The sequence below is a fragment of the Cyanistes caeruleus genome, chromosome 4 (assembly GCF_971803275.1).
Source record: "Cyanistes caeruleus chromosome 4, bCyaCae1.hap1.1, whole genome shotgun sequence".
NCBI classification, from domain to species: domain Eukaryota; kingdom Metazoa; phylum Chordata; class Aves; order Passeriformes; family Paridae; genus Cyanistes; species Cyanistes caeruleus.
This window is the reverse complement of record NC_141704.1, coordinates 49,062,319-49,077,625: the sequence shown is the minus strand read 5'-3', so window position 1 is coordinate 49,077,625 and position 15,307 is coordinate 49,062,319. Positions and strand designations below refer to the sequence as shown.

General features: G+C 41.8%; 1 protein-coding gene across 1 annotated transcript in view; it reads right to left on the bottom strand.

Annotated features, from left to right (window-relative positions):
* WIF1 (Wnt inhibitory factor 1) overlaps nt 1-7,301 on the bottom strand; it is a 37,097-nt gene extending 29,796 nt beyond the window's left edge. Inside the window, exons 1-2 of the mRNA XM_086884509.1 lie at nt 7,108-7,301; nt 6,871-7,010 (exon numbers count right to left, since the gene is read on the bottom strand). Coding sequence (XP_086740635.1) covers nt 6,871-7,010; nt 7,108-7,243 — 276 coding nt within the window. The 5' untranslated portion in view covers nt 7,244-7,301. The remainder of the gene's footprint in view (nt 1-6,870; nt 7,011-7,107) is intronic.
* Nucleotides 7,302-15,307: the final 8,006 nt, after the last annotated feature.

The following is a 15,307-nucleotide window of genomic DNA, read 5'->3' as shown; positions in this document are numbered from 1 at the left end:
TCACACTTCCTCCTGCCCAGAAACTCTCCGATTCCTTGTCCTTTTAAGTATTTCCTAATTAATATAATTTAATGAATTTATACTGTTTGAGTGTATTTTACAGGATGAGAAAGCCCTTACTTTTGGATGAATAAAGGTATTATATAAATATGACATGTGTGTTGAAAGGTTTTACATCTTCTAATTCTAGTGTCAGGTGATTCATAAAATCAGAATTGCAAGTAACAGTGGCATCATGACCCTACAAAAATTATAAAGTTGGCTTTACTGTAAATATTTGGCAAGACAACTAAGAAGGGACTATCAACTAAGCGAGACATTCACACTGATACAATTCAAATGTGAACGCTGTCAGTGGGCAGGACAAGGTGCAGACTGTCCCACCAAAGGGAAGTTACAGATATATCCAGTAAAAATGTGAAACCCATCCTTCTTGATGTGATGAAGGCTTCTAATTTTTGCCTTTGAGGATCAGTATAAGCTGCTCCAGCCTGTATCTAATACCAGCTTTCAGCTACCCTCCCTTGCCAATAGAGAAATTAGATCATGCCTATGCAATATAAATAGAGGTTCCTGCGCAAAACTGGAAGGAAGGAAGAAAGTAAAGCCAGCACAAACAAACAAAATCAATCAAGGTAACTGCCAACATACTCTGCTGGCAAATTAATTCCCAGCTCTCAATATGTCTATGCATATCATCTGTTGCTTGTGATTACAGACCCAGATAACCGTATTTTGCCTCTTCTTCCCCTATGACAGTGTACTCTGCTGTGCAACCTGCCTGTTCTCCCTGACAGTCTGTGCAAGCAATATTGCAGAAACTGCTTGCAGAAACTGTGTATCTGTGACTTCACAATGGGAAAATAAATTTGTTTCAGCCTGGTTACTTAAATAGACTCTGTTTCAACAGCTCAATTTATTTCCCAAAACCTCTGCAAGAAAGAGGACTGGGTAAGGCTCAAACTTGGCAAAATGAGACCAGTGTTTGCTGCAGTTTAAAAGCAACAGGTTGAAGCTGGTACTTGTACTCCTTACTGATGGTGTTCAGTGGACTCGATTATTTGCCTATGAAGCTTTAAGTCTCGGATTCCCATTAGTTATATCAATATTCACACATTTGCAAGAAGAGGGCAAGTAGAAAACGTTGCAGGGAGAGCTTAACTTCTGCTCATCGACAAGTTGTGATTTGTCCATGTCTTCTGAGAAAAAATAGGTTCATAATCACAGTATTGAAAGCTCTGTTCTCTGATGGTCAGGATGGTCCAAGAGCCTTCTCTGGACAGCTGTCACTGCAAAGGCTGGCTCTCTGGCTCTTGCTGCTGGTTTCTGTGCATCAGTGTTCAGAGCTGGTGACAGATCTTCTCATTAGTGGGCTGCTGTTTGGGGAGTTTATTTTGCCTGGTGATGAGCCAAAACCTGAGGCTGGGAGATTGCCAGGTTTGATGTCAGGCATATTTATTTCCTTTAGGATCAGCTGGGTTTAGCTTGATTTTTAGCCAGGCAAAGAGGCAACTTCAGAGGATTTGTGGGACCAGCAGTGTTTGGTCTTCAAGTTATTTATTGAAGCATTTAGCAGTGATGACAGCAATTGCTGAAGCAGCTCAAAGGTGATTGCCCATTTTTCCTTGTATGGCAAAAAAAAGATGGACTCCACCAGCTGGGCAGAAAAACAAAGCAAACTTTCATTCTAGATACAAAAAAACCCCAGAGGTTTTCTTGTTTTGTGGCTGGGAAAAAACAAAAAAAATCCACCCAAAACCTTTGCAAGCCATTGCTAAGGTATCCTATGCATGGACTAAGATTCCATACACCATGGTGCACTTCAGCTATCACTGCCAGGTAAAGCCTCTTTTTTTTTCCTTTCCTGTTAGTTCAGTTTTTCTCATTTTTGTAAGTTCTTTCTCTATAGCATTACTACAGCACTTGCTAGTGGCATTAACTTTAGACCACTAAGAATATACCTGTGAAACTGTCTGTAAAAAAAGGTGATGGTGGCACAAATAAGAAAGCAACACAAGCAGAAAGCCTGGATTTTCTGTTTCAGAAAAATTGTTAGTAACACAATGAAATCTGTACATTTTCACAAAATATATTTATCGAAGCTTGGAGAATCCTTGTTAGTCCCAATGCTTTTCAACAGCATTTGTACATTGTACATTGCAGCCACTCCTGTAAAAGTAGTGAAGATATTTTATGACTTTAGGCGGCTTTTTTGTTATGAAATTGGTTATTTATAGAAATGATTAACAACGAAAATCTTGAAGAACTGTTTACTTAACACAGGTTTACACTGCTGTGTAAAAAGAATAATTGTGTAGTTTACGCATATGCCATGTAAATTACTATGGAAACCAGATGCAGCTTACACTACAAGGTGCCTTGTAACTCATCTCTGCTGAGCAATAAATCCCCCCTTTTCTTGGCAAAACTTCGAGAAACTTTACTGCTGTTTTCTATCAGCAGATAGAACAGATGGCTGGCACATGCCTGCTTTACTAAGAAAGTGGGATCTCTACAGTACTACTTTGATCCCTGGTGGCATGTCTACAACACTGAGATGCAAAATACCACAGCTAAGAAGAATCTAAATATTAAAGATTTGGAGTTGTGCTCTTGATATGAGAACCCCCTGCCTAAAAATCATGCTCACAGTATGTAAACATCTTCACATTCCACGCGGAAATTTTGGTACAGAGGTCAGAAAACAAAGCATTTCCCCGGTTTGGTGACATGAAAGTGCAGTGGAGGTACCACTGAAAATCACAAGAGTGTGACTTTACGCAATTACCTTGACCAAACTTCGAGAAGAGACATACTTTTATTGGAAAAAATCTCCTAAATTTTGCATATTAGACATTTTTGAATCTGAAAAGCATCCCTGTAATGACTGGTTACATATAAGATATTTACAAAAATTTCAGCAGTTTTCTGTAAAGAAAAGTTTCCTTTGATGAATTAGCTTTTGAAATTCAATACTTTTGGGTTTCTTTCAGTTTATTAGGGAAATAGCCATGTTTGATTGGAGCACCTTATTGCACCACTAATGCCTTAAAATTGGTGGTCTGTTCATTTTCCTCTGAGCAAGGAAACAAATCTTCTAGCATAACTGGATATTCCATTTTATATTTATGGTCAGGCTACATCTCAGCAATATCAGACAATTTCAGAGAACTCAGCTGAGCTATTCAGGGCTGATGGTCACATTGCTGAGATCAGAACTAGCCTCCAGGAGCTGTTAACTATACAGCATTCCTGACCTTCACTTTACAATATAAGAATTATGCAGAAATGTGCTAGAAAAGGCACTGAAGACATTCCCTCTTTCTCAGAGATGGGCATCTTTTTGATTTACTCAAGATTATTAATAACTCTTTGAGACTTATTTCAGATGTCACATCATGGGCATGCATTCAACCAGGCACCAGGAGAGAACCCATGGGGTATTCATAACAGTGGGGAGGGGGAATAATTCCTCTGACCATAAATACTTCTCCCATATCTGAAAGGAAGAAAGCAGCCTGGGAAGGCTGTGGCCCAGATTGACTATTTCCATGGATCAGACCTGTGGATCAGAGAATGCTACACAACAAAAATTCCACCTTGCTTTTTTGGTTTCTTTTTTTCACCTCCCATCTATTAAATCAAGTGGACTGCTGCTCTGTCACTGAGCACTTGCTGCCTGGGCAATAATCAACTTTTTTTTTTTAATCCCACCAATACTCTCCCAGATGTGAACTTTACAGCTGTCAGAATTCCCACTGAAAATTAAAAAATACATGCTGGGTTTCATGGATTTGGAGATTAAATACTTGTCATAAATTCCTAAATGCTGTAGAGATGATGCTATCACTGAAATCTTCAGTAAATTCCACTAGTGGACACAGTAAAACATGTTGCAGCATTAATCAGTGTGATAGGGTCTCACTGGGAAGTTTTTTAGCTCAATCTTCCACAGAGGAAAAGACCACTAAAAGCCACTGTATCTTCTTTTGCCAAAACCATCCAGAATAAGAGCAAGAAGCACACCAGTGAGCTCTAGTGGTTACACAGATGCATACTATATACAACGTATTATCACTGATTTGTGCTCTTTTAAATCTTTCAATTCAAAGAGCAAGCTTTGTAACTGTCGATTTACACAGATTACATTTATTTTTTTAAAGAAAACATAGAATCTGTAACATTATGCTTTAGTTTAAAGGTAGAAGCATAAAGTGCATAAAAACATATATTTAACATTCTTGTCACCCCTAGCTCATCCTGGTTTCACTAGCAAAAAACCTATACATTCAGCACCCTCAGACCCTTAAATTTTGGGTTTCCTGTTAAATTTCCTAATAATTAATTAGAAGTAATGGACTAGAAATTAAAAGCAATTAATGCTTTTCTTTGGTTAATGCTTTCTAGTGAAAATTATTTTAATTATTGCTTATCAAACAAAATCTTTTTCACATAAAATGTATTCAGGACACAAAGGCCACTTAATCAGAAGCATAACACCTAAATGTAATGAGTTTCAAGCACTTCTGTTTACACAGAATACAGATGTAATCTAATCCTTAAAATGTGCCTTTCAACAAGATATTTTTGAGTTACAATATTCAGCCATGCAGGACTGAGAAGTATTGCCACTCCCTGGGTTGGATTATTTACTCGCCTCAAAGGTGGATCATCATTTATCCCAGGAGAAGGCAGATGGGATCCACCCACAGGATATTTATACATGCTAAGGTGCTCTGTTGGAGATGCCAAGTGTGGTGGGTTAACCTTGTCTGGCTGCCAGACACCCACCCAGCTGCTCTCTCACTGCCCCATCTTGTTGATATCAGGACTAGGAAGCACATAATGCCATATACAGGATCTCCTGAACCTACTCAAAAGAAGCCTTATATCTGTAGACTCAAAAAGGGTCTAGCTGCTCCTAGATGTGAGGCATATGCTACTCAAACCTTGGAGTCCCAGAGACACATCTTCAAATTTCAAGTGGGATACAGGGTGAAGAGGTCTATAAGGCACAAGACTCACAGAAGACTTATTTCAGTTTTACCAAAGGAGAGGCAACAGTATGCTAGTTAACAGCTATTTTGCAGAAAGCAGTCTAGCACTTCAGCATTTAAAATGCTTTTTTTCTTTCAAAAACTACTAATTTCCACTTGTCTTCCTTCTTCTTTTTTTTGCTTCTCTTTTCCCTTTCTCTTCTCCCTTTCTCTTCTTTTCCTCTCCTTCTCTTTTCTCTTCTCCCCCCTTCCCTTCCCTGACTTAGGAAATCCCCAGAAAAGTACAGAATAAAGGTAGAATGTTTTTAGCACTTCCCTGGATGTGTTAATGGAAACTTCTAAAAATATGTATACTTAAAACCAAAATAGAACACTGGAAAAAAGTTAAAATGTACTCATTTCTTCCCCTCACAAAATATTGGAAATTCTGGAGAAATGTAGAATCTTTTTAACCATTTAGATATTTCACTTACTAAAAGTGAATGCTTTGTCTAAGAGGAATTCAATAATTCAGAAAATAGGAGGAGGACTAATGGGTTAAAGGCCTTTGCAGCTGCTCAGAAAGGATTTCATCCTGCAAGTGGCATCAAGCAGAACATTTTCCTACACTGTCCTTAAGCCTGTGACTCTTCTCACTGAAACCACCTTTTCCTAAAGACCTACCTGTAGGCAGGAGGCAAAGGAGGGAGAGGAAAGCACAAGAAGGAAATACAAGAGAAGGACAATGCTCAGTCTAGCATCTTGATCACCCATTCAAAAAAGAGCTAGTTTTATCATCAACAGCAACTGAAGCTGGCACAGAAATGGGGTGGGAAATACAGTCCCAAAAGACACTTATTATTTCTAGGTATTAAATGCCAACCCTTGACATACAAAGTTGTTTTCTCTGTAAAGCTTGACGGGAACACCAAAGACCTAGAGCAAGTCACTTAGCCTTTGTGAATAAGTTTTGTCTCTCCACATTCACCTTCCTTGCTGGAGGAGGGGGTGAAGCATTTCCTAAACCCAAAGGCTTTGTGAGGACATCAAAAATTGCAAGGGCGTCAGACAACACCTTGAAGCCAAACAAGTCCTGTAGATAGAGTACTTTCAAACAACCAAAACCACAACCAAATTTGTGAAACTGCAATTAGCTGAATTATACAATCGACGTTCGCTATTTAAATGTAAACATTGTTTCATCTCCACCGAGTTCTCTATTGTATAAAGTCAATGTTCAGCGTTGTAAAAATGAAATAATTTTTTCCAGGATTTTATGCCATCATACTTTTTTCTGTATCCATGATAATGTACACTAACAAGTTCCAGCCTTATGCAAATTCAACATATGCTGTCAGTGTGTCAAATCATACATATGTTTCTTCACAAAAATATGTCACAGAGTCTTACATTTTCAACAAAATCCAACAGGATTCAATAAACTGCAGACTTATGTGGTTTTGCAATTTAACTTGGTAAAATTAAGTCCACAGAAGAGAATTGTTATTTACTAGAACTGCAAATTAAGCCTGCACATTTAGTACATAGAGATAGATGAAGAGCCTGTAGCGTATGTCCATAAGCTGAAGAAAGCTGCTTCCACGCAGCTACCGTCCAGTAGAAAATTTCCGGGCAGCACAGTCGATTGGGGTGTTGGTGGTGAGTTCTGCCTCACGCCTGACCAGCCTGGGGGTTCTCCCCCGCCCCTCACAGCCCCTTCCCAAGGCGCTTCTCGCTGCTCCCCGAGCCCTCCCCCGCCCGCACCTCGGATTCCCGCACCCAGGGCTGCCCCAGCACTCCTCGGAGAGGGTTTCTTCAGCTATTCCAAAGCCGAACCACCTGCTCGTACTAACAGAGCCTTCCTCGCCCCTTGCGGCCCGATCTCGGCACCTACCCGTCCCGTTGCCTGCCAAGTGAAGTTCATGGCGTGGATGCCGACAGGGATGGCGGGCATCCTCTGCTGGGCTTTCCTAAAGTCATGGGTGAACGGGGCCATCTTCCCCTCGGACACGATCAGAATATCCTCCTCGAAGCCTGCGGAAGGCAAAGGGGCGCAATGTGCGGCAGCCCCGCGGGGCCGGGCTCGGGGCCGGGCTCCCTCCGGCCGCTCGGGGGCAGCGGCCGCACTTACCGATGAGCACCCGCGCCTGCTGGCCGTCGATCCACAAGTAGAGGGTGTCGGGCTGGCGCGGCGCGGCCCGCAGGCTGCAGAGGCTGAGGGCGCCGCAGAGCAGCGCGGCACAGCACAGCCGCCCCGCCGGGGCCATGCTCCCGCACCGCCCGCCCGCGGCTCGCCGGCTCCGCTGCCGCTCCGGCCGCGCCCTCGCTCCCGCCCTCGCTCCCGCCCTCCCTCCCTCAGCCGCGGGGCGGCCCCGGCGCGGCGGGCACGGGCACGGGCACGGGCACGGGCACGGGCACGGGCACGGGCACGGGCACGGGCACGGGCACGGGCACGGGCACGGGCACGGGCACGGGCACGGGCACGGGCTGGGCAGCGGGCGGCCGGGAGCTCGGCGCTCGCACCGTCCTTCCCCCGGCGCTCGCACCGTCCTTCCCCCGGCGCCGAGGGCGGTCAGCGCTCCCTGCCCGGGGCCGCCCACTCCCGCAAGAGCGGAGCCGAGAGCCGGGACCGCGACTCACACCCGCTCTGTCCCGGGGAACCCGAGACAAGCCCTGCCGCGCGTCCCGCCCCCTCCCTGCGTTCACCCTCCCCGCAGGGGCACCCCGGCACTCCGGCCGTCAAGGTGGCACCACCGCGGTCACAAACGAGTCGCTGGAGATACTCGTGTCTGCGCGAAAAGCGAAGTTTGTGCGTAGCCGTCCCCCGGCACAGGCGGGGTTTGAGTCAGAGACGGGGGGAGCATCACCCGAACGGCAGGTGGGCGCAGTGCGGCCGTGGCTTCAGCGGAGACCCGCGGAGCTGGACAGGTCAGGCCCTAAAGCGAGCCATCAGCCGGGCAGCGGCACGGGGACACGCTTCCCAGCACCAGGGAAAGACGTGGAAAATGAGGCAATGTGCTAAAGGAAAAAAAAAGGCTTTCACCTGGCTTTTGTCCGAAGCTCTTGAGAGCAGTGGAGACTGAAAAACACTGAAATGTTACCATTTACACAGAAACTGGAGCTGATTCATTGTAGAAACTTAGTAAAGCTTGGAAGAATTTTCTGTTAAAAAAAAAAATATTTAAACAGAACCACGCCTTCTAAAGGAATAAAAAAGTATTGTTTCTAAATTTTCTGAAATCTTCCATTAGAGAAAGAAAAGCCTTAAAACAAACAAACAAACGAACAAACCCAAAACTTAGCAGGCTAAAGTTTGAGTAAAATCCCCAAGTTTCTGTCTGTCATATTCTGGAGGGAGTTCGAGGGTGTTTTCTCCCTGTGATTACTGCTTTAGGTGCTGCTGGCGCTCCACCTCATCCTGTTAGTGTGACTGCTAAAGTTACCTCTAGACTAGATCTGCCGGGACTGGAGTTCTCTATGTAGTGGACAACGTGAAGTTGGTCTTTCTTTTCCAGACAGACATAATTGAGTGGTATTCCCTCGTAACTTGCCCAGATGAAAAATCTTACACTCCAAAAACTGGAGTCAGCGTATGTACTCTAACAGAAATGCCTCACCTCTAGACTCTTGTTACATAGGGGTGATTATTTGCTATTTTTTTGTTATTTAGTAGTGTGACAAGCAGGTCAAGGCAGGTGATTCTCCCCTTCTACTCTGCTCTTGTGAGACCCCACTTGGAGCACTGTATCCAGTTCTGAGGTGCCGAACAAAGGAAGGATGTAGACCTGTTGGACTGAGTCCAGAGCAGGGCCATGAAGATGATGAGATGGCTGGAGCAGCTCTCTTATGAAGACAGGTTGAGAGAGCTGGACTTGTTCATCCTGGTCAAGGCTCCAGAGGGACCTTAGAGCATCTTTCCAGTATCTAGAGGAAGCCTAGAAAAGAGCTGGAGAGGGAGTTTCTACAGGGGCCTGTAGTAATATGACAATGGGGAATGGCTTCAATCACAAAGTGGGTAGAGAGAATGGCTTCAAAATCAAAGTGGGTAAGTTTAGGTCAGAAAGAAATTCTTTACTGTGAGGCTGTCGAGACACTGGCACAGGTTACCACTCTGGTTACCCAGAGAAGTTGTGGCTACCCCATTCCTGGAAGTGTTGGGGACCAGCATGGATGGCGCTTCGCACAACCCAGTCATAGGCGAGCTGAAACCTGAGATGTTGATTCAAGGTTCCTTCCAGCCCAAGCCATGGCGAGGTTCTGCGGGTCTATGACTGCCGAGCCGAGCCGAGGCTGGCGGCGCGGGGCCGCCCTCTGCCGGCCGCCGCCTCCGCTGCAGCCCCGGCCGCCGCGCCCCTGCCCTGCCCCAGCCGGCGGGGCCATCCGCAGCATGGGCTGTGTAAAGAGCTGATCGCAGGCACCCGCTTTCAAACGTGATGGAACCTTCCGGGCTTGAAAATACTCCAGAAATTTTAACTGTACTGCAAAAGAGAAGTATAGCGGGGAAAAAATAATATCTGAAACAAAACTTTTAGGGAGAGGTTAAAACGTGACCTCAGGATAAGTAAGAATATTTAATACTCTAATGCAATGATTTACATTGCTGTCTATCATGTAAAAGGGCTTTCAAGATCCAACAAGGGAAGATAATTTAATTGCCAAGTAATAACGCTGGAACATGATTTCCAAAACTGTGATGGTACCATTTAAACACTCCTGAGTGAAAAATGCAACAGCCATCAGGTTACTTTCTGCAGAAATTAGCTGGTACCTAGTGGCTGAAGACCAGTTTGCTGGGTGTTTGTACCAACAGATTATCCAAGCCCAGAGACACCTCTGTATGTGTTTTGACTACGTGTCTCTCCTCCAGCATCTGCCAAGGCTTAGGTGAGTCCTGTGTTAGTGCTGAGACTGGCCTGTTGTCCTGCAGTGTCTGTTCTCCCCAGTTTCTCCGCTGTAGTATTGTAGCACAATGAGATTCACTGAAGGTAAGGTTTGCTAAACTTGTGCTCATACTGCCTTCTTGCATTTGATGTGGAGATCTAGGTATAAGCTTGGTATTGTTCTTGATCCCCTTTTTAAATGTCTCTCCTAAATCTCATGACATATTTCAGGGAAGAACAGTCTCCTTTTAAGAGAGTTGAAAGCATTATGGAGAGAGGACTGGAATATACCCGGGAAAGCAAATATTTTGTGGTTCTTTGTTTAATGAAATGGAAAACATATATTATGAAAATAGAACTGTGTTGTGAATACGGCTTCAAGTTCCACTAACTTTCATAATAATGTATATACAGTGCATTTGTGGCCTGCTCTGACATTCATTGCAACTGACAGCATCCCCCTGATGACAGCCTTGGAATGAATTAATGAATGGATTGTTTGAATGATGATATATCCAGGGGAGGATATGGAAGTCAGAGACTGCTGCCCTTTGATCATCAGCTATGAATAATATAAAAAGAGGAAGAAAAAGACATAAATAATAACAGTGCTGGGCATAAATATGGCCCGAGGCAATAATTTTCATTCCACAGGTTATAGATGCTGCTTCACCTCAGGTGTACAGAAATAGCAAACACATATTTTATTGGTTTGTTTCTATGTGGTGAACACTGGTAGATAATAACTAACACCTGCACAATTTAAATAAACAAGAAGATGCCAAATTGCAGCAGGATTTTCAGAAGTGCTCAGCCTTCACTGGGTTTATTCACTGGAGTGAATCATAAAACTCCTGCCAGTCTCTGCAGACACAAAGCTTATGCACTGGCAATTAGACCCCTTTAAATTCTTCGTGCTTAACCCAGAAAAACTGTCATTAAGAGTTGTCAGGAGAGAACCCCATAGGACTAGTTTTCTTGGAAAAATCAGTTTTGCTGAAATTGGAATAAATTGAAGTTTCTGAAATTTCAAATGGGATATTAAAGACTCCACCTTCAATTATTCTGACTATAACATCCCAACTATTTATTTTAAAACATACTCTTGATTGTAGTTTCAAAAACTACGTCAAAGCAATACTGAAGGTTGTAACAACACGCACTCTAGAGGCAGGAGTCTTCTATTTTATACCACTTATGATACAGTTCACTATCTCTTTAATTTCTTTTCCTACAATAGTCCTGGGTCGTCCACTGGAGAAAATGGAGTTAGTCTGGCTTTGAACCCGCTTGGGTACTGAAAAAGACAATTATTTTTACAGTCATTGCCCCACTTTTTATTGAAGCTGAAAAGTGTAGCAAACGACAGCTTGCAGATATAAAAATTACCAAATTGCAAGAGAAGTTAGAGAGAGATGTCTTTGTCCTTGCTTCTGTCATATTATTGAGTAGCAATAGGCAAGTTATTTTATTCATTTTCCCAGCTGGCCACCAATTTTGTTCTTCATTTCAGCGTGCCTGACATCAGATCTTTGGTCTTGTCTGTAGAATCTGGTTATGATATCCCAGAGGTTTTTGAAGTTTTCAAATACCTGAATTTTCAATGGCTTTTTTTTTTTTTTTTAATATAAAACTTGTGTGGTATTTTCCTGCTCCTAAAAAAGCAGATCTAACCTTTTAAACTTCACTAGTAAATTGCATAACTTAATTAATTTTATTGTAATTTCCATTACTTTAATAGACTGTAGTAAATTCAGATCTCAATTATTTAATTTTTAAAAGGAACAGTGCACACTAACTACTTTTATTAATTAATCCCCAAACTAATAATTGATATTATCCTGAAGGCATCCGTTTCCAGCTCTCTCACCTGGTGATTCTCTTTTTCCTGGTGACATGACTTCTAACTTTGCTTCAGGTTGCAAGTTCCATTTCTGAAACTGATTTTGTATGTGACTGGGAGATGCGAATACTAGTTTCTAAACTATCAGACTAAAGCAATTTTTAAGAAAGAAAAGTAGACTTATTTTGTTTATTGCTTTTCTACAAATAAATCTTGATTGTTGAATTTTTAATTGAAAAATATATTTGCAATTCAAATTATGTCCTTAAAACACTGGAAAACATACTAAACTAAATACTTACATTAGTATTAACACAATTCATTGTACCTTTCCTTTTTATAAGATTCACAATCAGATTTAAAATATAATTCAGTCAAGTTTTCATTGAAGCATTTAGTTGTGAAATAGTCTCAGAAATAATTAAAATGAAAACTTTATATTGAAGTATGCATATAGGAAAATTCTTTCTACAAGTTTCCTTTTATTGTTTGCCTTCATGGAATATTTTTAGTACTTTTTAGTGGATAAAGAGAACACTGCAGACTCACCCAGTTATTTTGTCCTGAGTTGTTTGAGTGAGGATGTAGCATTACCCAGAAAAGGCAGCCTTGGCTTAGCAGTGGGTCCAGCATCTGGTTGAGAGATGGAGGATTTTAGAAAAGTAAAAAATAAAATGCAAGGAGAGAAAAGTGGATGCAATTAATTTTCTGCCTTAGAAATTACAGAGAACATGAGTAACAGATCTAAGCAATTAATCCTTCACAAATTTTTCTTCATATTATACCAAATGAAGCAATCTCTTTTATCAAATTTACTTACCTGCAGCATCAGCTCCAGTGGGTTTAATGTTGATGTCTATTGGAGGAGATACTGGGTAGATTGTATAAATATTACTCACTGAAAAGGAATGAAATGTATGACAGCAGTATGATTTGTTGCTGAATGTGGCTGCCCACAAAGCCTTTGGTGCTTTTGTCATACACTGGAGATTAAAAGCTCAAATTCTGCGACTATGGGATCATGCAAGCTTCTTTGATAACTGATCAAGTAGTCTGGGACTTGCCTAGAAAGAAAACCTCAGAATCAAGGTTAAAACTAAAGATATCATTACAATTTATCACATAAATAACAACAAAGCACCTCCAAGTCTTTTAGGAACATTCTTGGAAAACCACAGTCAATGTCCAAAAAGACCATCAGAGTGACAGTGCCTCAGGAGCAGAAAGACAAAATGTATATTGTCCATTCTGTCATAAGGAAGAATAAACATGGGAGTGATTATACATGCCATAGCATGATATAATGCCTCACATATGGTAGAGAATATGTGAATTGTAAAGTAGAAAAGAATCACTTGGAGCCATATGTTCCTCTCTGGCATTAAACTGCATGGGAGAAAAAAATAATCCAAAAATAATGTAATTTTTGAATTCAATTATGTTCTCCCCCTGCCTTTGTACACTACCTAGAGAAGGTATGAGAAGTTATAAAATACTTTGAACTGTGCTAAAGAAAGGGCTTCAAACATTCCCTGTGCTGGAACAGGTAAGGAGACAAAAGAGGAAGGATGGGCAGGGCATGGACCCTGACACTCAGTTCACAGTTTTGGTAGAACGTGAGTCAGGCAAGCAGCATGCCATCCTAGCCTAAATAAAGGCAGTGACAAAACTGCCATTGACCTAACAGGGCCACAATTTCTATCTCCTTATGCATCCTAAAGTCCACCATCTTCTTGGAACGACTGCTGAAGTGTCACTCTGGGCTGCCGGTGCCACTGTACCCCACAGCTCTTCTGACAGCATCTGGGGATGTGATAGAACATTGAGTGGATCATAATTGGAGTTGGACCACCTGTACCCCACATTTTGTATCCGAAATATGGCAAGTATGGCACTGTGGGGATCCAATCATTTGTCAACCCTTCTTTTCCTGTCCATTTTATTTTTCAGACACACAGGCTATGGGCCATTTTTTTTACAGCAAAAGTAATACAGTTACTTTTCCCCTTGGAGGAAAACCCCTTGAATTCCTTAAAGAGAGAAACATGTGGGAAACCTGGAAGAAGTGGTTCATTTAAAATCCATGTGTTAGCACAAGATAGGACACGTGGCAGTTCTGCTCACACAGGAAGCAGGCAAAGGTATAATGATGTATCCCAATCAAGGAAAGCTGTTTAACATAACATCCTTTAGAAATAATGGAGTATATTGAGTGATAAAGCTAAAAGGAGAAACTTTACACACCGAGGTGATCTGAAACACCAGAAGGCTACACCATGAAAATAAAGAACTTAAAATTAGGGCCTTTTACATTCTCTAATTGTGATATACTCCTTCCCCAGCAAATTATTTTCTACCACATGAGTTTTGATTTCTCTGCTTCCTGGTCATTCAAGTGTCACTTTTTGTTTTCTGATAATGTTTATTACAGTTTCTAAGCCTAATTTATCGCATATTAGGGAATTTTGCTGACTTTCAGATTTCAATAAAATCCTTTGCTGTCTTGGCATGGGGCAGACAGACTAGGAGGTAGGTTTCATGTGGCACTGGATACAAAGAATCAAAACATCTGGACTGAGAGCAGTCCTTTTTCTAATGAACTGAGGAACTGAATGCCAAGGGATGTAATCCCCAGTGCTCAGGGAAGAAAACCTAAGAGAAGAATTGCAGTAACAGATGTAGAAGGATGGTGTGCTGGCAAAGTCAAAAACTATGAAAAGATCCAATCAGCAAGGGCATATGACATGTCTGGCATTAAACACAATAATTACAACCCTTTTAAATTGCAATAAACATCTTTCATATTTCTGTAATGACATGTTTGGAAATCATCTAATTAAAATAGGATATTCTGAGAAAATAAGAGGCTTCTGCATCTCTGCAGAAGGTTGTTGCTGCTTTTTAACTGAAAGCAGTAGGCATTCCAGAGGACTTCTGAGATTGTGTCTATGGCAAATAGTGGCATACAAATGGACTATACTGCTTAAAGAACTCACCACTGGGATTTCTCTTTGTCATATCAATTGCTGGAGATTAGGGTTTTCACAATAGTCAGGACCAGAAATACTTTCACACAAGTGGTAGATTGGAGAGAACAAGGAAGAGCCTTTTTAGTTCCAAACTGCACAGGCAGCACCTGGAACACAGTGAGAACAGCTACCTTGTAGCATATTTATTAATAGGATAAAGTACTCCTTTAGGCACAGCGTGTTATTGAGTTGCATAGTTCATGTAGTACTGAGTAGTCCACAATGAGAACCAAACAGGCAAAGCATAGCAGGTATGCTAATACAAACAAATTCAATACAGAAACCCATAGAAGGAAGAGACTTGGTGGAGAGAGTGATGGAGAAGCTGAATTTGTAGGTATCCTCAGCAATCCATTCATTATGTAAATTACAGCACTACAGCATTACCAGTTGTCAAAAAGAGAAGAAATAATGTGAGATTATGGGAAAGCTGAAAGTAAAACATGAGATCTGAGAGCAACAGATGGATAATGAGAGTGCTAAAATGTATATATTATCTACAAGATGTATTTAGAAAATTTTGCCTGGCATAAGTTCTTCAGAAAATCCTAATGACAACTGCAGATAGATTTAAAAGAG